We start from the raw sequence: 23,691 nt of genomic DNA, 5'->3' as shown, positions 1-23,691 counted from the left end.
ATTAAATACATCTGAAATAATGAATAAATTTAAAAAACGTTCTGCCTCAAGAAAAGCCAGGAAAACACTATTTCCCCCATATCTAATTTTCATATACTTTGAAATGAAGGATTGCATACTTTTATTTAATACTTAATAAATACCACTACATGATATATTAAGTGAATGTAAAGCAGCCATTCTTCATGAAATTATGGTTTACTTCTTGGACAGAATGTTAGATAATGAACATGGAATGACTGATACAGGCAAAAAGCGTTTTGACATTAAAATTTGCATACAAATAATATATTTATATGTCTACAGTTCCTTTGTAAAAAACATTAAAAACAATCTATACCTTTGGTTAATTTATCTGTGCTAATACAAAAGTGTATGGCCTTGTTAGTAGTATTTGGAAATGCTAGGTTTTATTTATAGAAAACATACATTATACAGAAGCACCAAACATAGTCTGAAAGCTTTTTTGTTTTTAGATTATAAACGTCTGAATTTTTAATTGAAAATAATGTGAATAGTTAGGTCAGTCAAGATTTGATAATGTTTATTTGATTATTTTAGGTCATGCTTCATAACAATTTTAAAGGGTCATTAAATTTCTTACCTAGTTATTTTACTCCTAAAAGGTTCTTCTTGTGTGTTTCAATAGACACTAGTTAACATAACTGTTTTTTTCTTGAAGTGTGGAGATCTGTGTAATCAGACATTGTTTAATATTTTTAAAAGGAAAACACAGATTGTGTATAACAGATTATATGCATAGAATAATAGGATCTTTATGTTTTGGAGTCATTATTTATAAAATGTAAATCTGTGTTCGTAAAGGAAAACTAATGTACTAGCCACACAAGGGACTTCAGCTACCTGATAGTCAACAGCTGTTAATTGTTTCCATGTGGTTACCATTGTCTAGAATAATAAAAATGAGATATTACTAAAAAGACTAGATAAACCACATTTGCTTTTGTATATTTTGCTTATCTTCCTGTGTAATTGAAATGAAAAGAAACGGTGCGTTATTCTTTTCAGCTTCAGGAAAATCAAGATGAAATAGAAAATATGATGAATGCAATATTTAAAGGAGTTTTTGTACATAGATATCGGTAAGTCATCTCTTCCCCCTACAAGAAGTAGCACTGTGTAATATTTGTTCTGTTTAAAGTTTGATATTGTTTCAGCTCAACTAAATACATTGCTCTCTGCTTAGAACCTCCTCTGGGTTTCCTCACCTGTGCAGTGAATGAGAGGATATTGCCCATCTTTTCTCCATAAAGCTACTGGTGGATTCAAAGCACCAGAGAGGAACAGTCAGAGGGGGTAGGTTAGTTAGTTAGCACTGCTCCTGATGGACCGTGTCACCAGAACTCCCTATTTAATTGTTTAGGCAAGACGAATTATTGGAAAGAGTTTTAGAGCTAAATTTGTGTTGAAACTTAATTTCTTCTACTGATTAGCTAGGAGGGACCAGTCCCTAGGAGAAGGACATCATGCTTGGAAGGGTAGAGGGACACTCCAGAAGACCCTAGATGAGATTAATTCCTCTGCTCAAAAACCTTCAGTGACTCAAAAGTACCTACATGATGATAAAATCATTCCATCTGGCATTGAAATCTCTCCAAGCATTGAGCTTGGCCTCAATGTTATGTGTAACCAGAGCTTGTCTTGAAAATTATGTTTTTGTTAGAATAGTGTGACTGCTGTCTTTAGAACATACCTTGTTTCACAGGTGTGAGCAAAGGCTCAAATATGCCATGTTTTAAAAAGGTGGTGTTGGTGGTTTGTTTGTAGTTTTATTTAATTTTAAATATATAGTGATAATTATGCCTCATGAACTTAGATTGTAATATCTTTGGAGCTCAGGGGCGATGCTTCAGTTCTAATTTTTAATCCCCAGTAATTCTTAAGGTAGTTGTATCCTGATAGGTATGAAATATTTAATAACTGTTGTATAAATTTTAAGTTTTTGGTATAGTAAAAACTAATCTGTGTTCTAATTTTTTCTTTTTTCCCTTAAGTGATGCAATAGCAGAAATCCGAGCTATTTGCATTGAAGAGATTGGTATTTGGATGAAAATGTATAGTGATGCCTTTCTTAATGACAGTTATTTAAAATATGTTGGTTGGACTATGCATGATAAGGTAAGATGGGCTTTGCAAACTACATGTACTTTGTCTTCACATAGGCACATACTCAGCTTTTCTTCATAATAAACTAACTGCACACAGCTGTAAGTCTCTGTCCTTTATTCTCTTCCAAGTATTCTGCAGAAACTTGGTTTATAGTCAGTCACTGTATCTTCCGATGTTTTAACTTCAGGCTACTGATCCTAACAGTCATTTACGTGGTGTTGAAACATTTATTTATCAAAAGTATTAAGAACATTTCCTCAATTTTGATAGATCTATTACCTTAACCAGGTTACAAATTCTAATTTGTCCGTCACCTTGTTTCCTTTCTAACTACTTTCCTCTTAGTCTCTTCTTTAACCTTAATATTTTTTGTTCATATTCTTGTCAGATAATTACTTTTTGTATAGAAAAACTTACTATAAAGGATACTTTCACAGCACTCTGAACAATTTAAAAAAAAAATGAACCATTTTACCTGTAGAAAATAACTTCACAGTTATTTATTTGTAAGCATATGCATGTATCTCCTTGCATAAAGGTGATGGTTTTCCAAGAGATTCTATTACAATTTATACCTCTTAAATACTCAAGTTGAAAATATACATATAATACATTTAACTTTTTCTTTTCTTTTCTTTTTTTAGCAAGGTGAAGTTAGACTCAAATGTCTTACTGCTCTCCAAGGGCTTTATTATAACAAAGAACTTAATTCTAAACTGGAGCTTTTTACCAGTCGCTTTAAGGTTAGTCTTAATTATTTGAAAATAGTGAAATATTTTTCTGTGTTGCTTTCCCTTTAAAAACAGCTTGGTTTTTTTTCCCCCCCTTAGGATAGAATTGTGTCTATGACTCTTGACAAAGAATATGATGTTGCAGTACAAGCAATAAAATTACTTACTCTTGTTTTACAGTAAGTATGTATTTGTTACATATCACTAATACGTAGACATCTAAATGACTTAGGTAGAAAGTTATTTAAAGATATAAATTTTAATAGCTTAAATTAGGGAATATATGTAGTCAGAAGTTTAATTTCTTGTGAAGTTTTAAAAGCACATGAAAAGCAAACCATTTAGTTAAATTTTAGGTTGGCTAGAAATTGATATATTTCCATTCTCTTGTTTAATTTCCTTTTTACTACCTTTTATTTTTACTGTCTTTTAGATACTTTTGAAATGTAATTAAACACTTCAGTATATGAATTAGTCTGCTTATTACATTTTGTCACATTTAACATAGTATATATTTGCTGAAATTATCATGCCTGTCATCTTCCCTTTCTCCCTCCCCCAAAAAATTCAAAGTCACTTCCAACTGGTCAGAATAAACTCATAGCTGACCCTCCAGTGGGTTTTAAAGGATGTAAACTACACTGGAGAAGATGGCTCATCCTTCTGCAGGGCATTCACCAGTGGGTGAATTCTATCTAACAGGGAGGTGTTACCTTTAGATCAACAATGAAACTTTGTGGCCTATAACACCAGAGCATGCTTCCCATAAAACATCTAGAATATGAATTTAAAATATGTATGACTGTGTTAATAGTAATGCTATTGATTCTTTTATTCAGCAAGCATATATCTGACACTTTCTCTGTACCAAGCCCTGGTAATAGTATGTTGAGATTCTTAGTATCGCAGTCTTCTTTCAAAATAATATAAACAACAAGAAATCTACCTGTCACTTTTTAAAAATCAAGTTTAGTAAAGCATAGCACAAAAGAAGACCTGAATTAATGAATAGATGAACTTTTTACTTTGGAAAAGTTTACATAGGAAAATTCATTATTTAAAGACAAAAACTGTACATGTAACATAAGCTAGGCATTAATACCAAAAGCATCTTTTATAAAGGATGCTATTATTGTTCAGGTGGAAAAGTCATTGTGTTAAGAGATAAGCTAACACAGTGCTGATTAAAAGAAACACGTGAGAACTAGCCGTATATTACTTTAAATCTTAATATACATCCATAGCAATTTTGAAATTTAGACAGTTCTGCAGAACAAAATAAAGAATAAATTAAAGCATAGAAGAATCTAATATAGAATGAGAGTGACATTTCTTGGCTAAATACAATCATTTTACAATTTAATAATTTCTAGCTCAAACTCACTGCTCTTGAGTCAGAATGAACTCATAGCTCTCCATCAAGTGAGTTTTCTATGAATCACATGAGAGAAGATGACTCATCTTTCTTCCTCAGAGCAGCTCATGGATTAGAAGAGAGATAATACCTTTGGGATAGCTGTACAGTTGTTTATGGAGTGTGCCACCAAAACACTCTGATTTCAGCTAGAGGAAAATTTTAAATGTAAAATATGAAATTGTCAAAATACTGTATAAAGCATTATGTAAAACCTAGAAAAGATCAATGAATTATATAAGAAAATTTAAAATGTCTGTGGCATAAAGGAAGCTTTGATAGCCTAATCGTTAAAGAGTTGCACTGCCTACCCAGAGTCAGATTGTTCAAATCCACCAGCAGCTTCACAGGAGAAAGTTGGACAATATGTATGGTTTATAGCCTCTGAAAATCTGCTTGGAATATCTGCTATAAGTTGATTCTGATTTGGAGGCAATGTATTTGAGGTGTACTTTGTAAAAATATAGAATGAAATTTCATAAATAAACTACAAAATTATAGAAAAAATGGCTAAAATACTTGTACAAAAGAGTTTAATTTCTCAAATCACATAAAACACTGGAAACCCAGTAGAAAAATCGTCAAAGAGGAAAACCAGATTATCTACAGAACGTTTAAACCAGATAATACACAGAAATTGAAGCAAAAATGCAGTCAACCACATTTATATTAACCAACAAGTATAACACCACAACTTATACCTACATGTCCCCCCCCAACTTTTCAAGACTGTAATTCTTTTTATTTTTTTAATTAATTTTAATTAACATTTACAGAGATTTTGGATTTCTATTCATTCATTGTTGCACTTTTCTCCCTGCCTAGCCCCCCCATTCACTCCTCTCTTTGAAAAGTAAAAGAAAAATTCTTTTATTGGTATGCTGTCCCCTTGCACCCCCACCCTCACCCCCCACCATTGCCTCACGTACACTCCACTATGCAACCTTCATTCTGGACTCTTATGATACCCTATCATATATCGCTTTTAAATTGTTCTCTCCCTCATCTGTTTCAATGCAGTATACAATACATAATATATCCAGTTTTTTTCTGTCTTACCCCAACCCTGATGTCAGTCCCATTCTACAGCAGTGGCACCATGCAGTATTTGTCCTTTTGTGACTGAGATATTTCATTCAGCATAATGTCCTCCAGGGTTGTAATTCTTTTTAGAAGGTGATTTCCCCATCTTCTTTGCTGAAGAACTTTTCAGAGATTTGAACCCTTGACATATTTATTGATTGATTGATTGATTGCCATTATGTCTTGTGCGGCCAGGGTGTAATATGTTGGGTTACTAACAGAAGCGTCACTCCTTCAAATACATCAGCTGCTCTGTAGGAGAAAGATAACCAATCTTCTGTAAAGATTTCTAATCTTGGAACACTAAGGGAAGGTCTGTGGTTTGAAAACTGCTTGATACCCTTGTATATTAAAATGAGTGCTATCATTAGAGGAAGAATGAAGTTATTCTGTAATAGCCCCATGTATTTATTATTTAGTAAAATAACACTATGTGATGGTAGTAAAGGTCATGCCTTGAAACACTGTAGTCTTAGCTGTAGTCAAACTGATAATAGACATTGTTTATGAGGGCATGAGATCATTTGTAACTTTTACCAGTTTCTGTATTTTCTCTTGAATTTTTAGTTAGAGGAGTTACAAATAATTGTACACATAACACCCTAAAGAAAAAGTATAAAATCCCAAACCCCAAAACCCCAAACAAGACTAATACTAGCAGCTGGTAGATTCCAATAGCCCGTCTTTCCTTTGGCAGGCCAATATGTCACCACTGCACTGTTACCACCCTTTTAATTATTTGCACATATGTAGAAATAATGAAATAAGAAAGTCATGTAAATCTCAGTGACATCTATTCATTGTGACTCAAGCGACCTTGATTTTCTGAGGCTGCAAATCTTAAGGGGAGACATAATGTGAGCCGTGGGGAGCAGCTGGTGTATTCAGACCTTCAGAGTCACTCAGCCTTTCTTTAACAGCATGACTATGCCACCAGCGCTCCTTAAAAAAAGTATGCTTACAACATTTTTTAACACCTTCCTCCATAACAAAAATGTGGGCTTCTTTCATTGCATCTCTTATTTTTATGGAATATAATAGAAAGTCATTTTTATGGTTTTCTTGTTGTGTACCCTTGGGTCAGAACAACTCATACTTGTTTTTCCAGTAGGTTTTCAGAGACAGAAAATTGCACAGGTGGAGATTGATTGTGGAACAGCTGGTGGATTTGAACCTGTGGCTTTGAGTTGGCAGCACAACTCCTTACCACTGAGTCACCAGAACTTCCTATTTGGATTAAGTAAATAGTACTAATATTGCAATCCTGAGATGGACTTCAATATTAACAGTAATCAGTAATTGAACCTTGCTCTATCTTACACCACCAGTAAGATGTTTAGAATAATTTAAATGTTTTTAAAACATGAATTATAATCATGTTTTAGTTTCTTACTTAATAAAACCAACCAAAAAATTGTTCTGTTTCTTTGTAGATCAGTTTCAGAAGCCTTGAGCAGAACAGAAACCCGAAACTACAGGGGTCTAAGCTGTATAACTAACCGTTTAATCGTCTTAATGGTTTTTTTTCTCTGAGAGTAGTCCTGTTAATATATAAAATACTAAAATGCTAAATTGTTTAGCTCATGGTATATTAAAAGCCTATTTTAGGAGAGAAGAATTATCATAGGCCAGGACTGTAGATGTAACCAAAAAGGGAAGAACTCTAAAAATTTGCCCTAGGATTGTCTCATTGATTAGCCTACTAATTACTGCAATCCTCAGGAAAGTTTTTCTTCTATTCTTTGAAAAGTAGAAAAATTAATACTATGCTTACTGACAGGTGACAAGTAAAGTTCTTTTGTAACTTAAATCTAAATTATTTGGAAAAGCTACTTACATTGCCTTTACAGTATTCCATAAACGACATATGAAGCACTTCTCATCAGTTCAAGAGGAAAGCATAGGCAGTCTCCTCCTGTTACTATTTACAACCTCAGAAATCTAATGGAGGGCCAGATTTGAGTTGAAACTGACTAGATCGATTGCTGTGAGAATTTCTTGTAAAGCCATGATATTGTCTCTGCTTAATATTACTATGAGATGTGTAATGTGTTCTCTGATTTCTTAGCGCTTTACATTGTCTCTTCACTTTCTGTTGTTAGCTGCCTTTGTATTATGTACATTTTCCATCCACATGCTATTACTTACCATCTTCACATTCATTTATATTCAGTATTTTATTTTTTTCTCCAATTTATCTTGAACCTCACAATTCTCAGTTCTGTTGTTGGTAAACTTTCATGTGCAGATTATCTAAGAAATATTTTTTGCTGAATATGTTAGACAAGTATGAGAATGGACACTTGCCTTGTTATTATACTGAATATTATGACATTGTTTCAAAACAAATATTGTGGTTTCCCCCCCTCCCCCATAGGAGTAGTGAAGAAGTTCTTACCGCTGAAGATTGTGAAAATGTCTATCACCTGGTTTATTCAGCTCACCGGCCAGTAGCAGTAGCAGCTGGGGAATTTCTCTACAAAAAGTAAGCCTGTATTTCTGTTAATTCCTTTTCTAAAGTATACTGTTGTACAGTAAACTGTTGGAATATTTGTCTGTGGAGGGGATTGATCTCGACAGAAGTGATTTTTTTTTTCATTTGGCAAAAGATGAATTACATTTGGGAAGTCTCCTGTTAGGGACTTCTCCTGAGTGCTGCGGTGCAATAATGTCAGTCTAGAGGCTAAGCAATAACTGTTTAAGAATTTCAGAAATAAGGATAATTATATAAGAAGGAAAAAATGCGTTCACCTTTATATTATGTTGTTATGTGTTGTTTAGTGGGAATCAAATCATAGCTGACCATCCAGCTGGTTTTCTGAGGCAATACATTACACAGAAAGAAGTTGCCCATCTTTCTGCAGGGAAGCATTTGGTGAATTTGAACTGTGTGCCTTTGAGTTGACACTGCAACTCTCCTTATTACTGAGCCACCAGAGCTCACTAACGTGTCATTGATATCTGTACATAAGAAATATGTTAGTCACATTTGAGAAGGAAATGATACCAAAAAAGGTATAATAATGTTTCTTAAATAGAGTTACAACTCAGTACAATTAATTTGAATTGCGTTATAGGGATTGAGAAGTATGAAATGATGTTTCACAATTTTATGCTTTGATATAATAGTATCATACTAAAGTGTCTTTGCAACTTCTCCTTACTCCTTTATCAGATAACCAAATAGGTAATTCAGACAGTTAGGTGGTTTTTTTAAAAATTTCAAAATAAGTTTGTATTTTTTTAAAAAGTAAATGTTTTTCTTTTCCTCATAGGCTTTTTAGCCGTAGAGATCCAGAAGACGATGGAGTGATGAAAAGAAGAGGAAGACAAGGCCCAAATGCCAACCTTGTCAAAACATTGGTTTTTTTCTTTCTTGAAAGTGAGGTAGGTTAAATATTTATGGTATACTTATGCTTGAAAAATTCCAAAAGTGTTAGAATAATTTACATATTAAGTTATGATACAGTAAATATTGACTAGCATGGAAAACTATACATTCCCCTTTCCCTCCTCAAAGTACTTTCTACTAATAAGATTTTTTTTTTAAATGTATTATTTTTGTGTGAGTGTACCGTCAAATCAGATCTGACTGGTACAGGAGGAGACTGTCCCTCCTTCCCCGGCAGAGCATCTGGTGGATTCGAACCGTCTGCCTCTGGGATTGCAGTGCAGCTTCTTGCCACTAGGCCACCAGAGCTCCCCTACTACTAATAAGATTTTAAAATTATATATTGTGGGATCTCATTAATTGGTACTGTTACTGTTTTCTTACTATTTTTTTAGATAGTAGCTTTTGATTAATCAATGATTCTTTTACATATTCCTCAAGTTGAAAATCTACATTGGTGTTTGTACCATATGTATTTGATCAGTATCAGAGCCTTCTGAGTAAATGTTCTAATTGTTGATAGTATATGTTACAAAAAAACATTCAGCGCTATAGCATAAAAATCCCACTGTTTACTGTATTGACCTTTTAACTTATACCTTTGTTAATAAAACAATTTTTATAATTTGTAAAAGATTTCATAAATTTTTCTAATGATAATCTTGGTTTTTTGCTTTCCAACCTCTATGTCATTTCTGATTTTTTTTGTTGTTGTTGCCTTATTGAACTGGAAATGTTTACTAGATATTAAGGGATATTAATTGATATTTTCATGTTAAGTGTGCTTTTAGATGTAGATGTTGCACATTGCATTGTTTTAGATGACTACCAGATTACTTTTGCTTAATAGATGTTTAATTTGTTAAATTCTTTTTCCTCCATATCCTTATTTGGTGGCTTGATCTTTGTTTTACTCTCTTTTATTCTATTTTTATTGTACTTATGTGGCAATTATGTCCAATGCTTTTTTTAATGAAAAAATTTGAGCCATCCCTTTAGAATATAATTGGTTATGAACTATCCCTTTATATATTGCAGATTCAGTTTGGAAGCTATAGTTCCATCGACTATAGGGAATTGTGCTGCTCACCCACTGGTGTTACCTCTGGTTTGAATTCAGCAGCCACTCCCAGGGAGGAAGATGAGCAGACTCCTCTTGTGTGATTTGTAGGTGGTGAAAATGTGTTGGAGGGTCAGCTATGAGTTGATTCTGTCTTGACAGCAACCAGTTTTCTGTATTTGAGATACTGTTTCTGCCATGTTTTAAAATTTCCTTCAGTTGTTTATAGTATCTTTGATTAACTTTGAAACTATAGTTATAAGAGAAAGTCAATGTCACTGAGAATTTGACTTATAATTGACCCTCTAACAAGTTTTCATAGGCTGTAAATGACACAAGAGATTGCCTGTTTTTCTCCCACAGAGATACTGGTGGATTCGAACCACTGTCCTTGGATTGGCAGCATTGCTCTTTACCTTCTAAACCTTCAGATCTCATTATGGTTATATTAGTTCCCTATTATAAAGAGTTCCAGTGACATAGTTCCTTGTGTGTTGCACTACTAATTAAAGGGTCAGTGATTTGCACTTATTGGCTACTCTGTGGGGGGACAGCCTCATAGACTGACCATTTTGTAAACTGATGGGAAGGTTGCTTTGAATTAGCATCAGTTCGCTGGCAGTTAAATTGGTCTCAGCTTGAATATTCTCAGGAAGAATAGAGATTATTTGCTTTACGTTGAACTGAGATGTAAACATAACACTTTTTATTGTAATCATTGTCATTTTCATCTGTAACAATAAATTTATAGTATGTTTTAGAATTTAGTAGTTAACATACATACAGTTGCATAGAAAATAATGTATTTAGTGAAACAAGCATTTTGACGTTCATATTTTTAATATCACCTAAGAGGTACATAAAGATCAAGCTAAGGCAGTTTCTTTATTTCTGTACTAGTCCTTCCTTCTGCTTCATAGTTTGTGCATGGTATCTCCAAAGCTTCTATTTTGTGTTAAGGTTAGTATGCTTTTTGTCTAAGAGCACATTGCTCTTTTTGAATTTTAGTTACACGAACATGCAGCATACCTTGTGGATAGTATGTGGGATTGTGCTACAGAACTGCTGAAAGACTGGGAATGTATGAATAGCTTGCTGCTGGAGGAGCCACTTAGTGGAGAGGAAGGTAACGACATTTAATTAAGGTGTTCATATTGACTAGACAGATTTTAATATAGACTTTACTTGTTTCATTTGTTTATTCTTTTTAATTTAAAAACGGATCTGAAAATCATTGTTTACATATAATTATACTTTAACATTTATATAAAGGAGCTGTAATTGTCTTCAGTTTTTTATCTCTTTGGTTTTGAATGTTTTATTTGATTTAACATTTAGAGATTTGAAATATTGAAGGGTTTCAGAAGATTTAACTTGTTCTGATTATTTCTGTGATTGCTTTTACTACATTAGATTTTTTTTGTTCAACCAGGAAAAAGTATTTTATAATTAGAAGTTGCTAAGAGTAAGAAGAAATAGGTTAATACTTCCTATTGTTTTCTCCACTCCCAGCATTAACAGATCGACAAGAGAGTGCTCTCATTGAAATAATGCTTTGTACCATTAGACAAGCAGCTGAATGTCATCCTCCTGTTGGAAGAGGGACAGGAAAAAGGGTATGCTAATTCATTTCAGCATTCAACATTGTATTTTTCCTTTTCCAACATTAAAAAAAAAACTTTTGTAATTTTGATTCCTAGGGAAAAATACATTTCATTTTTCTAAGGACTTTGGTTATAAGTATATATTTTAACAAAATTTTAAAGCATTAAATTTTTAATCTGCTCACTTTGGGAAATTGAGGATTTGTTAAGTTTACTTTGGCAGTTTGGTTTTTGAGAAGGTTAACTTGCATGTTTTCATTTCTAGAATTGCCTTTCTTGTATAAATTGAAAAGATAAAATAATTATTCATTAAAATGGAGAAATTCTTAGATCAAATATTTTTTATTACTCCAAAGGTAATATGTACATATATCTAATTTTACATCAGTAATTTTAAAAAATTTATAATTTTTTCCTGTGACATAATGTGCACATTTTTACAGTAGCTTAACACAAACCTATACTTGTGTTTACAACAAATAAAAATTTTGTCAAATAATACTGAAATTTAGCGTGTGAATGCTAATAGTAACTTAATAGCCCATGAGTCATCACCTACCACATATAAAAGGCTGAAGAAATACTGCATTTTCTTTAAAAAAATAATATTGGTTTGCATATAATTGTTCGTACATACCATGTTAAGTGCATGTACTTTTTGTTTTATGCAATTATTGATGATATTTTATCTAATTATTTACCACTGCTCTGTCTGTTATGACACCATTTTTTCAAGAACCTATTAAACCTTTCTCATTACTTCACCCAGTTCCACCCACTAACCTATTATAGTATTCTTTTTACCCCCTTCCCATTCTTTCCTTTCCTTTTCCTTTATCTTAATCAGTTATCTTCCTATTTGCACATTGGTAGCCTTATGCAATATTTGTCTTTGGCATTTCCTCAATAAAACTGAACATAAAAATCCCATTTGACCTAGCTATTCCACTGCTAGGAATATATCCCAAGGAATCAGAATTGAGACTCGAGTAGAAATATCTGTACACCTATGGCCATAGCAGTATTATTTGCAATAGGAGACTGAAAGCAACCAAATGCCTGTCAACAAATGAATGGTTTGAGAAATTTTGTACATTCACACAATGGAATACTGCTGAATTTTAGTTATTCAAGCTATTTCAAGTTATTTCCTCCTATTCCTCTGCTGCTCCTTCCATCCAGAGCTAAAACTAGAGTTGATTCATCTAATTTGGATTATTTGTGCCTAATGTTAGAGGAGTTTTTTATTTTCTTTTTGGGGTAGATAGTATTTTAACAATGTACAAGTTATTGTTGCTTGTTTTGGGCTTTATAATTTGAAGTATTTGTTATTTCATATGCTTTAAATAAAACTTAGGGTAATAATGAGCTTAAAACATTTATAAATATTTTTATTTTAGGTGCTGACAGCTAAGGAGAAGAAGACCCAGCTAGATGACAGGACAAAAATTACTGAACTTTTTGCTGTGGCCCTTCCTCAGTTATTAGCAAAAGTAAGCTTGTTTCATTACCATATTGCTGTTAAAAATTTTCTGATTTTGTTTGGAATTCCACACAGAATTTTATAATGTTTATGCACCATCACTAATGTTTTTTACATTTTCTATTTATTTCAAAGTACTCTGTAGATGCAGAAAAGGTGACTAACTTATTACAGTTGCCTCAATACTTTGATTTGGAAATATATACCACTGGACGATTAGAAAAGGTAAGACATTTTTATGTATTAAGAAATTTGGAAGAGCATTACTCAAGGAAGTCTTCTATATTTTGAATGAATTAGATTTATGATGCCTTTTCCCCGTTGCTGCATAACCACAGTCATAAGTTGCTTGCTAGCTAGCCATAAGCAACTCTGTATTCTAGAAACTGATTCGAGTTCTTTAAATATAAATATTACATTTTCATCATAGCCATGAAAATTGGGTAATAGTACTCATGCTAAAGTTGATGCCAGAAGTATTGGAGAACCAGTGTATTTACTTACTGAAACTAGGAGAACACTTCACAAATGTATATCTATCTTGTTTGTTGTAAAAATGGAGCTCTAGTGTCCTGGTGGATAAGAAGTTGAACTGCCAACCCAATGGACAGTTTCAGTACACCTGTTTTTCCATGGAAGAAAGAGGGGCAAACTCCTCCTATAAAGATTTACTGCCTTGAAAAGCTGCTGGAATGTCAGCTGTGCGTCCATTCTGACCCAAAAGTACTTAACTAGTTTTAGCCACCATTCTTCTTTTCATTTTTTTTATGCTTCGGTAGCTTACATGCTGCTTTTATCTTAGAAGCTATACCAACGTGTATCTCAAATGCCAATAGGGTCTTCCATGTGGAAAAGTTTCAGTAGAGCTTCTAAACTAAAACACACTAGGAAGAAGGACCTGGCAATCTCCTTCTGAAAAAATTAGTCAGTGAAAAGCTAATAGATAGTAATGGAACATTGTCTGATACAGCATTGGCAGATGAACCCATCAGATTAGAAAACACTCAAAGTATCTACCTCCTTTAAGTGGAATTATTTTTTTATTAATTTTGATGAAAGTTTGACTAAGTGGAATCATTGTCAGTGATGAGAATGTAGTGGAGCATTTACTGGAGTGGCACAGCTGAAAATGAGAAGTGACTGGAAAGATCCTTAATAATTAGAACGTGGAATGTATGAAATATGAACTAGGAAAATTGGAAACCATCAGAAATAAAATTGAATTCTAGGCTCTATACTTGAACAGGCTGTTTTCGCTTGGAAAAATCTTTAGATCTTGCTATATTGGGAATAACAAATTAAAGAGGGACAGTGTTACAACAATTAATAAAAAGTACATTTCAGATTTCACCCTGAAATACAACAAATTCCTCAATGAGATTATAACCATTTGACTGTTAGGAAGGCTAGTTTATACAACTATATTCAAATTTTACATACCAACACTTAATTCCAAAACTGAAGTAATTGCAGGAAGCTCTGGTAGCTTAATGGTAAGAAAGTTGTACTACCAACCCAAAGGAACTCGGTTTGAATTCACCAGATGCTCTCCAGGAGAAAGATGGGCAGTCTCATAAATCATTTCAGTCTGAAAGTCATTGAATATGCAGTCAAAATGCATTGATAATGAAAAGATCCATATTTTGTACCCATTTGAAAGAAAGAAAGTGTAAAGGATTAAACAGCATTGTCAGTGTCACGTTTACATAAAATTATACTGAAGATAGTTGAAAAAACTGTTGCAGTGGTGGATCAACAAGGAGCTATCAGAAATGGAAAGTAAATTAAGAAGAGAACATGAAGGGATTAATATTCTTGCTAGTGTCCGATGTGTGTATTGGCTGAAAGCACAGAAAACCAAGAGATGTTTACTTGTTTTTTATTCGTTATAAAAAGGTATTTGTGTGGATTATAAGTAATTGTGGCAAACCTTTCAAAGAATAGCAATTGTCAAACAGTGTATGAGAGCAAATAGACCAATAGACAGTTGTTGGGTCCAAACAACTTTTAAACTTTTTGCTTTAAAATCAGGGAAGATCTTTATTCAGCTTTTATATCCTTTTTGTTATTCTTTGAGCTGAGAAATACTCCCAAGAAGAACACAGCATCAGGGTTGGAGGGCCGTGTAAATGACACTGCTTGCTTGCTTAATGTGAGAGAACTTAAAGTACTTACTGATGAAGATCAAAGAAAAGTCTGATGTGGATTTTATCTTATCATAAAAAAAAACCAAGGGAGCTCTGGTGGCCTAGTGGCAAGAAGCTGCACTGCAATCCCAAAGGTACACAGTTCAAATCCACCAGATGTAAAAAAAAAAAATCCACCAGAATCTCTGCTGGAGAAGGAGGAGCAGTCTCCTCCTGTACCAGTCAGATCTGATTTGACAGTACACACACACACACACACACACACACACACAAAATAATAATAAATTTTTTTTTAAAAAGAGAAAAAACCCAGCAGAACTGAACTCGTCTAAATTAGCAGTGTTGTTGTTAAGTGCTGGTGAGATTCATAGCAACCCTATGAACAAAAGTGTCCTAGACACCTAAACTAACAATAACATGATAAAAAGAGAAAATATTGAAATTGTCAGAGATTTAATGTTACTTGGGCCCATGTCCACATCACTTGGGGCAGGTTGCACTATATCAGTGTGCTGCGAAAATGTCAAAACTGAACAGTGTAATTTTGAGGACCTCAGGCCTTGCGTGTGGTTGCTGGAAAATAAGACCAGGGAAAGATTGATGCTTTTGAATTATGTTGGCAAAGAATATTAAACATGCTGTGTACTGGTAGAAGAATCAACAGTCTGTCATGGAAGAATTTTAGCCAGAATGCTCCTAGGAAGCGAAAATGGGGAAAATGTCATCCCTTATCCTTTGGTCATGCTATCAGGAAGGATCATTCCCAGTTCACTTGGTAAAGCGGCAGGGGAGGAGATGGCTTGAATAAGTCTGCTGCAACAGTGTGTTCAAACAGAACAACTGTGAGGAAGCCTCATTCTCTTGTACATTGGAACTGGCTCTAGAGAACCAGTATTTGAGAATTTTGCTGTCGGTAGCGTGTGTCTGTCCAATATTCCTTGGTCAAAATTATGCACTTTGATTTTGCAGCATTTGGATGCCTTATTGCGACAAATCCGCAACATAGTAGAGAAGCACACGGACACTGATGTTTTGGAAGCGTGTTCTAAAACTTACCATGCGCTCTGTAATGAGGAGTTCACAATCTTCAACAGAGTAGATATATCAAGAAGTCAACTGATAGATGAATTGGCAGATAAGTTCAACAGACTTCTTGAAGATTTTCTGCAAGAGGTATGTATGAAAAATATTTTGTCACTTTGGTTGGTCCCTGCCTGCCCACCTCCACCCCCCAGTAATCCTCAGTTATCCCAATGTTTGTCCTGATGATAGTTCCTCGTGATATTTTTAAAAGACATTCAAGCTTTGCCGTCCCCTTTTCCTTATGAATCAGGGTGAAGTCTCTCTCAGGGAGGAGTGATAGGGAATGGCAACGGAGATTAATCAGAACTGGCTTTGGCAAGCACTGTGGCAATTGGACAATTAAAACAGACTTTCAAGGGGGGGGAAAAGAGGAACGCACTGGGGAGGAGGCTAGAGAAAATAGTGCAACAGTGAATGAATGAAAACCCAAAATCTCTGTAAATATTCATTAAAATTAATAAAATTTAATAATAAAGATATTCAAGCTTTTAACTTGGTAATTCTAAATGCTACTCTTAAACAAAAATTGAAATGTGGAATGTTTTGTGACTTAAAAATGATAGCATAGCTAACCTCTAATCTTGGTGTGGGTTTTTTTTTTAAATTATGGAAATAAAGGGTCTGAGAAGTTACTTAGTATTTGTTCAATAGTGGATTATTAGGGTACAGGTTTTAGTGGAACAAAAAGTAGAGCTAGGCTTTCTAGGTCATGGAGCCTCAAAACATTGGGATCGCAGGGAAAAAAGTACAAAAATGAAGGAATTGAAATCCAAAGTCTCTGTAAATTTTCATTAAAAATAATAATAATAATAATAAAATCAAACTTTAAAAAAGGATAGCACTTTATGTATACCCTATACAGCTAGAGTTCTTGTATAAAGATTTTCCTTTCCCAAAATTTTGAGATGTCACCTTTATAATCTTTGGGATTTCTATGTATAGTTAGGTCATTTTATAGGCTTTATTTATGTTCTAATCATGTATCAATAAAACATTGCATCAATTAGAAAAAAATTGGGACCATCTTAGTGTTTCTGTCAGTTTTTCTGAGGAAAGGGCCTTATGAATACTTGATAAATTGCTGCTATAAATTATTGCTATTGCTCTTGGTATATTAGGGAGGCTCATTTATTGCTTGACACTCAAGGTTTGGGGATGGATTTTGTGTAGGTGTGATTGAGAGTATAAATATTTTAATTGATTTTGATATATGGGTCTTAATTCTCAAATTATAACCATCATTAATGGTTGTTAATGCTGGAAAAATCATGTGGTCTTTCTGATGTTCAGTTTTATCAGTTACTGTTTTATTTATGATTGGTTTGGGTTTTTTCTTTTTTTGTTTTTGGTAACATTGTGGAGATTCCATAGAAAAACATTGAGGCTCAATTATAACCTTTTATAAAAATTTTATTGGCTTTTCATTTTCGTGACTATGATTAATTAGGCCAAGTTTTTGTAGTCAAACAGTACTTAGTAAATTTAAGTTTCATTATTTTGCATTAAAGTTTGCTTCTTTTCGGAGAGGAGATGCTGAATTTTTTAAAATGTGTGCATTTCTTGGTAAACTTGGTGGTCCATATAGTAAATTTGATAGTATTTTAAAATATCATGTATTAAAAGTTAAAAAAAATGGACTGTTATTAACTGGTGTGTATATTATATAATAATTTGTGATTAGTCTGACATACTCAGTTGTTAGGAGTTAGAAATTGTTATTGTTAGATGCTGTCAAGTAAGACTCATCGCAACCCTATGAACCTTGAACCCTATCTGTCCTATGCCATCCTCACACTTCCCAACACACAAGAGCACATTGCAGCAGTCACCTTGTCAATCCACCTGGTAGACGATCGTCTTCTTCTTGACTGATTATCCAACCCCTCTAGCATTATTTCCTTCTCCAGGGAATAGCCCCTCCTAGCAACATGCCCAAAGTTCGTGAGGTGAAGCCTCATCATTCTTGCCTCCAAAGAGCACTCGGCTGCACGCTCTCCAAGACATACCTGTTCGTTTTCTCTTGGTTGTCCACGGGATGTTCAGTGCTCTCCAACATTACAGCTCAAAGGCATCATTTCTTCTGTTGTCATTATTTGTTGAATTCCTTATTCATAAAATTGGATATTTGAGTCTAATAAATCTTTCTTAAGAAGAGCATATTTAGTGGACTTAGGTTTATCTACCATCTGTTTTTCTTTTTTGGGCATAATATTTCCATATGTCTCCAAATTTGGTCAGATTATGGGATTGAATTACAAAGTTAATTTTTAGTTTAAATAATGGATTTTTTTTATGTTGGCATCCCTATATTAATAAGACAGAATGTTTTACTTATGGGGTTCATGATGGTTAATACTTGCTAATTAATGTTTTAATAGGGTGAAGAACCTGATGAAGATGATGCATATCAGGTATTATCAACATTGAAGAGGATCACTGCTTTCCATAAGTAAGTTTAATCTCAAAGAATCTGATTTATAAAATTGGCAAAATAAAAGTCAGTTTGCATATTTTGTGGTTTATGATGTTACAGAAATCTTGTGCCTACATATTTGTATTACAGATTTCTCATGCTTTTAAAGAAAACATCTCTGTAGAATGTTTTGTGTTAGGGTTGACTATCACTTAAACGTGTTTAAAAAGATAGATTTATGTGGCTTTTTTTGAGGGCTGTGTTGCAAAGTTACTAAATATTTACTTGAATAGCATTTTCTTAGCATTCAATTCTAAAGCAAAGCTTTTTAATATAACTTAATTCTTTTCACAGTGCCCATGATCTTTCCAAATGGGATTTGTTTGCTTGTAATTACAAACTATTGAAAACCGGAATTGAAAATGGAGACATGCCTGAACAGGTTTTTATTTATTTACACGTTTTGCATATTTAACTTTGAAAAGGAAGCTTCAACAGTTTTCTGTTTTAATGGTTTTCTTGCTTTGTTTACAGATTGTTATTCATGCACTGCAGTGTACTCACTATGTAATCCTTTGGCAGTTGGCAAAGATAACAGAAAGCAGTTCCACAAAGGTGTGTGGTGGTTCAGTGGTGTTTTTGTTAAGTCAGATATCATCATTTGTTTTCAACACATGGGTGCATTTAATTGGACTGATTGTAAAAATGAATGTTTGCTTAGCTTAATTCTAAGCTAATGTTTATGAGCATTAACCTTTACAAAGAATAGTTTTCTTTGGAGAATAAAGTTTGTTTCTTTGGCATGATTTTAAATTAAAAACTGCTATTTAGAGGATTGGTGGGGTGTTTTGGTTTTTTTTTGTTTAAAGTTTTTTAGACTTTGTGATTTGAGTGAAAGGTTAGAGCAAATTGATTTTCCATCCAAACATTCTTACCTATTCTGTTGGGTTTTATTTGTTTTGTGTGTGTATGTGTTTGTGTATGTTTCACATTTTCCTTCATTGACATTATGGTTCATACAGTCATTCACAAACATTGTGTTTTATAAAAGTAATTGCCAAAAAGAAGGAAAAAAATTAAAATTAATCACCACTGGACTATGCCCACTATTACTCCGTCTCCCCCCCCCCCACTGGATCTTTCCCATTTCTTTTACCCTTCTGCCTCCACCCACCAAATTGTGTGACCCTGTGATTTTCCCCCCTACACATCCTCACCCTATTAGTCTCACCCCTTCCTTTCTTGGAGCCCCATCTCCCCCCCCCCACTGGATCTTTCCCATTTCTTTTACCCTTCTGCCTCCACCCACCAAATTGTGTGACCCTGTGATTTTCCCCCCTACACATCCTCACCCTATTAGTCTCACCCCTTCCTTTCTTGGAGCCCCATCCATGTTTTACTAGTCATCCTTCTATTTCTACAATAGTAGTCTTTTGCAATATTTGTCTGTATGAGACTGAGTTAGTTCACTCAGTGTAAAGTTCACTCAATGTACTGCTCTCCAATCTCTCCCAAGTTATGTGGTATTTTTCAAAATCGTTGTTCCAGAGTGCTGAACATTTAAACTTCGTATGACCCAGCTATTCTACTGCTAGGAATATACGCCAAGGAAATTAGAACTGAAATAAATACAAGTGGGGATTTCTGTACCAGTGTTCATAGCAGTATTTTCGCCATCACAAGAAAATGGAAACAGCCCAAATGTACAATTACATCTTAATGGATTGGGAAATTGTGGTACATTCACATGATGAAATGCTAGTTAGATTTTAATAATAATAACAGTCATATTTGAAGTTTGCATAATTTATGGCTTTTCATATTTGCAGAAGTATTGAGTTCAGGTTGATAGTTTTTTTTTTTTAAATAACCAAGAGTCTGTAAAATAAACATATACTTGTTTGATTGTATCAGTTGAAAAATAACCTATTGCCTTATTACCTAGTAACCTCTATCTCCTGATCTTTACTTACTGAGTATAAGGTGCCAGACGCTAGATCATAGAACTTTCAAAAGTCAATCCATATAGGTAAATAGTATACTGCTTCTTTGGTAGTAAATTGGAAATTTGAACAATGTACTTGGAACGAGAGATATTGTCTTAAAATATTTAGATTTATTGTTAGAAATACCAACCAAATTTTAGGAGTTAGACATTTTCCTTAGAAAAGAATTTTTAATGTTTCTTTTCCATAGATCTTTTGAAGTATTTTAAATGCTGAAGTTAAAAATTTGGAAAGGGTTAAAAAAATAAATATTACAGAATAAGAAATTATATCTGGTGAATTGTGATTGTTTTGTTACTAATTGAGATTGATCTCCATGTTAAACTTGTTATATTTGTATTTAACTTTTTGTTAATTCTATCATTTGACATGCAGTATCAGATTAGCTATGGGTTGTGCCTCAGAAAAATTAATGTAATTAATCTTTATAGGTCAATTAATTTGATTGATCTGATAATTTCTATTTTAAATTAACTGGTAAATGTGTGGAAATAGGAAAATATTGCAAGAATTGCATTCAGATTTTTAGAGTATATGTAAAACATATGTTAAAGTTTTTTTAAATCTTGAGTCACTAGTACCACAAGACTGACTCATTGTTGAGCATTCTTTAATATCTCTAATATCTTATAAATAAGGAAAAGTATCCTTTTCTTGCTAACCATTTTCTTCATTCATGATAAAGTATAAAATCTGCTTGGAACATATATTTATTTGTAAGCATTGTTGGTTAGTGACTATTTAAAGATAGTCATGTAATTTTCTCAGTCTAGAGGATTGAAGACACTTAGGATAGTACCTATTAGCATACTTGATGGCAATTTAGTGAAGTTTTGGTTGAATTTTGTTGCTTTCCTTTTTGTGTGATAAATTAGAAGAAATTCAGATCTAGTTATTAAATGGTTTTAAGTTGTTCTGGTTAAATATGACAAGGTTTTGCATAATTAACACAATAAAGAAATAGAGAATGATTTTTTTTATCATATTTCAAAATTTTCATGTTAAATTTTTTTAAAGGAGGACCTGCTGCGTTTAAAGAAACAAATGAGAGTATTTTGTCAAATATGTCAGCATTACCTGACCAACGTGAATACTACTGTTAAGGAGCAGGTTAGTAGTTACTACATATAATTTCTATACGGCACTATTAAAAAATCTGAACTGCCATAGAAAGCGTAAGTAATACTAAGATTGATCAAAGTAGTGTATCTGGTGATGTATATAACATACCAAAAACTAATTAAAATGTTGGCCTTATCTGGAATAAAATTGATTTACCGATACTTATATAGAGTTTATGCATGCATCATATGCTAGCCTCTTAGCTATTCTATAAATTTGGGTCTTTTTGATCTATTTTGTAGACTCTAAATCAAAAATACTATTCCTGAAAACAACAAAGTTACCATTCTTGAAAGTAACACTAACGCTCCAGCTGTAAAAGGACAGTGAGATGTTATCATCTCTGAAAATACTGCCATTTATTTACATCTCTGCCACTTCCCTTGTATTGACAGTTCTACCCATATGCCTTCATGAGTCCATTCCTGCTAACTCTGGAAATAGATTGTTGCCTAGTACCAGTTCTTTCTTTTTGTTAAATGAAGCCTTAATCTTTTGATTCAGTTTCTCTTCATTTTCACTTCATCTGGGGAGTTTAGTGAATACGTTTAAATATTTTGTTGGGGAAGATTTTTATGTAAGCGTTATATTAAAAGAAAGATAGTTATGATATGGCCAAAATCCTTAGGATAATTTTAAGGTATTTTTGAACATTACATCTGACTTGATCTCAGTAGTCACTTTGAATACTGTTTGTGGTATGTTGGGTGCTATTTATTTTACTTTATAGTATTTTCATTTTACAACCACAAAGAAAGTTACTCAAACATACCTGCATACTTTGTCAGGCATCTTTATTTTATATCAAGATTAATTTTAACAAAATGTCTTTGAGCTTCCTATTAAAATTTTATTTTCAATGCCAAACTGTTACTCTTTTCTCATTTCTAACTTACCCTTGTCTCTCCCATACAGACTGTGATACTGATTTGCCAAGTTAATAATTTGTATGTCTTCTTTACAAAAGTAAGAAGTATCCAGGTATACCTAATTGCTAAATAACTCCCAATAATAGGTATATAATTTTGGACTGTGGCAGTGTAGGACGTGGAACAATATTTTTTGTTTCTACAATTTGGAAAACAGTAACACAGTTTTCTGTAGTAATAAGCTGAGTTTACAGTTAAAATTTCTCTAATGCTTCATGAGAAAGACGGCACAATTAAAAATTTAGTACATGAAATATTATTTCATATTTTTTATATGTCACCAACATAGCTTAATATTACCTATATTTTTGCAGTGTTAGCAGATAATTCCATACAGATTACCTTGTATAACCTCCAATATAATCTGCTGTTCAGACTTTGGAGATTAATTATTTAGTCATTAAACAGTCTGTATCTCAAGTCTTCTAATAGCTTCCAGGAATATGCCCTGGTCAACTCAGTTGACCTGCTGGTTCACCTAATTAAGCATCATCATATTTGTTATCTTATATTCTCAGTGTGTATGTGGCATAAGGTTTTGTAAACCCAATTATCCTGATAGGTGTAAATTATGACTATAGTCGCAAAATGGAAAAAAAAAAACCCCACGGTTAAAAGCATAAAGTAACAAGAAGAGGTAATTATAGTTAGTTTCCAAAACAGATAAGCTTTGTGCTCTGTCTTTATAGCAGGAATCTTCCTTTTTAAAATTGGAAGTTTGTGACTCAAAAGTTTTATTTCCATTTCCCAACCCAAGACGATAATTAACTTTTCTAATTTACTTTGTGACTAATCTTACAGTCTACCTCTTGGCAAGGGTTTTAATCCACCATTGGCCTTAAGCTCCTGGAGATAATAATTTCATCCCTGTGTTTATTATATTATTAGGTTTACCTGATGAGTAGTAAGCAAGCCACATCTGTTTATGCTTTTCTCTGCTTACTGTAGCACATTGACAATGAGAGAGCTTTAACAGTACTTTGTGATAGCTTTTCTAGTACTGATTTTTTTCAAGTGCATGTGGATAAACAGGATATCACCAAGTTTATTATCTTATATTTTAAATGCATACCAAGAAGCATTGTGTTAGATTTC

The 23,691-nt window shown here is 33.3% G+C and overlaps 1 protein-coding gene across 3 annotated transcripts in view; it reads left to right on the top strand.

Annotated features, from left to right (window-relative positions):
- The window catches only part of STAG2 (stromal antigen 2), a 155,607-nt gene that overhangs the window by 99,265 nt on the left and 32,651 nt on the right, over positions 1–23,691 (top strand). For all 3 annotated transcript variants that reach the window (XM_006885059.1, XM_006885058.1, XM_006885057.1), the window contains 15 exons: positions 1,030–1,103; positions 2,016–2,139; positions 2,775–2,873; positions 2,961–3,040; positions 7,736–7,843; positions 8,634–8,745; positions 10,818–10,935; positions 11,322–11,425; positions 12,814–12,906; positions 13,032–13,121; positions 16,013–16,216; positions 18,505–18,575; positions 18,894–18,981; positions 19,074–19,154; positions 21,563–21,655. In XM_006885059.1, the coding sequence (XP_006885121.1) occupies positions 1,030–1,103; positions 2,016–2,139; positions 2,775–2,873; positions 2,961–3,040; positions 7,736–7,843; positions 8,634–8,745; positions 10,818–10,935; positions 11,322–11,425; positions 12,814–12,906; positions 13,032–13,121; positions 16,013–16,216; positions 18,505–18,575; positions 18,894–18,981; positions 19,074–19,154; positions 21,563–21,655 (1,539 nt within the window). The remainder of the gene's footprint in view (positions 1–1,029; positions 1,104–2,015; positions 2,140–2,774; positions 2,874–2,960; positions 3,041–7,735; positions 7,844–8,633; positions 8,746–10,817; positions 10,936–11,321; positions 11,426–12,813; positions 12,907–13,031; positions 13,122–16,012; positions 16,217–18,504; positions 18,576–18,893; positions 18,982–19,073; positions 19,155–21,562; positions 21,656–23,691) is intronic.

This window comes from Elephantulus edwardii, unplaced genomic scaffold, assembly GCF_000299155.1.
Source record: "Elephantulus edwardii isolate Elephantulus edwardi_28Jun2011 unplaced genomic scaffold, EleEdw1.0 scaffold00040, whole genome shotgun sequence".
NCBI lineage: Eukaryota > Metazoa > Chordata > Mammalia > Macroscelidea > Macroscelididae > Elephantulus > Elephantulus edwardii.
Note: the sequence above shows the minus strand (reverse complement) of the source record. Positions and strands in the feature narration are given on the sequence as shown.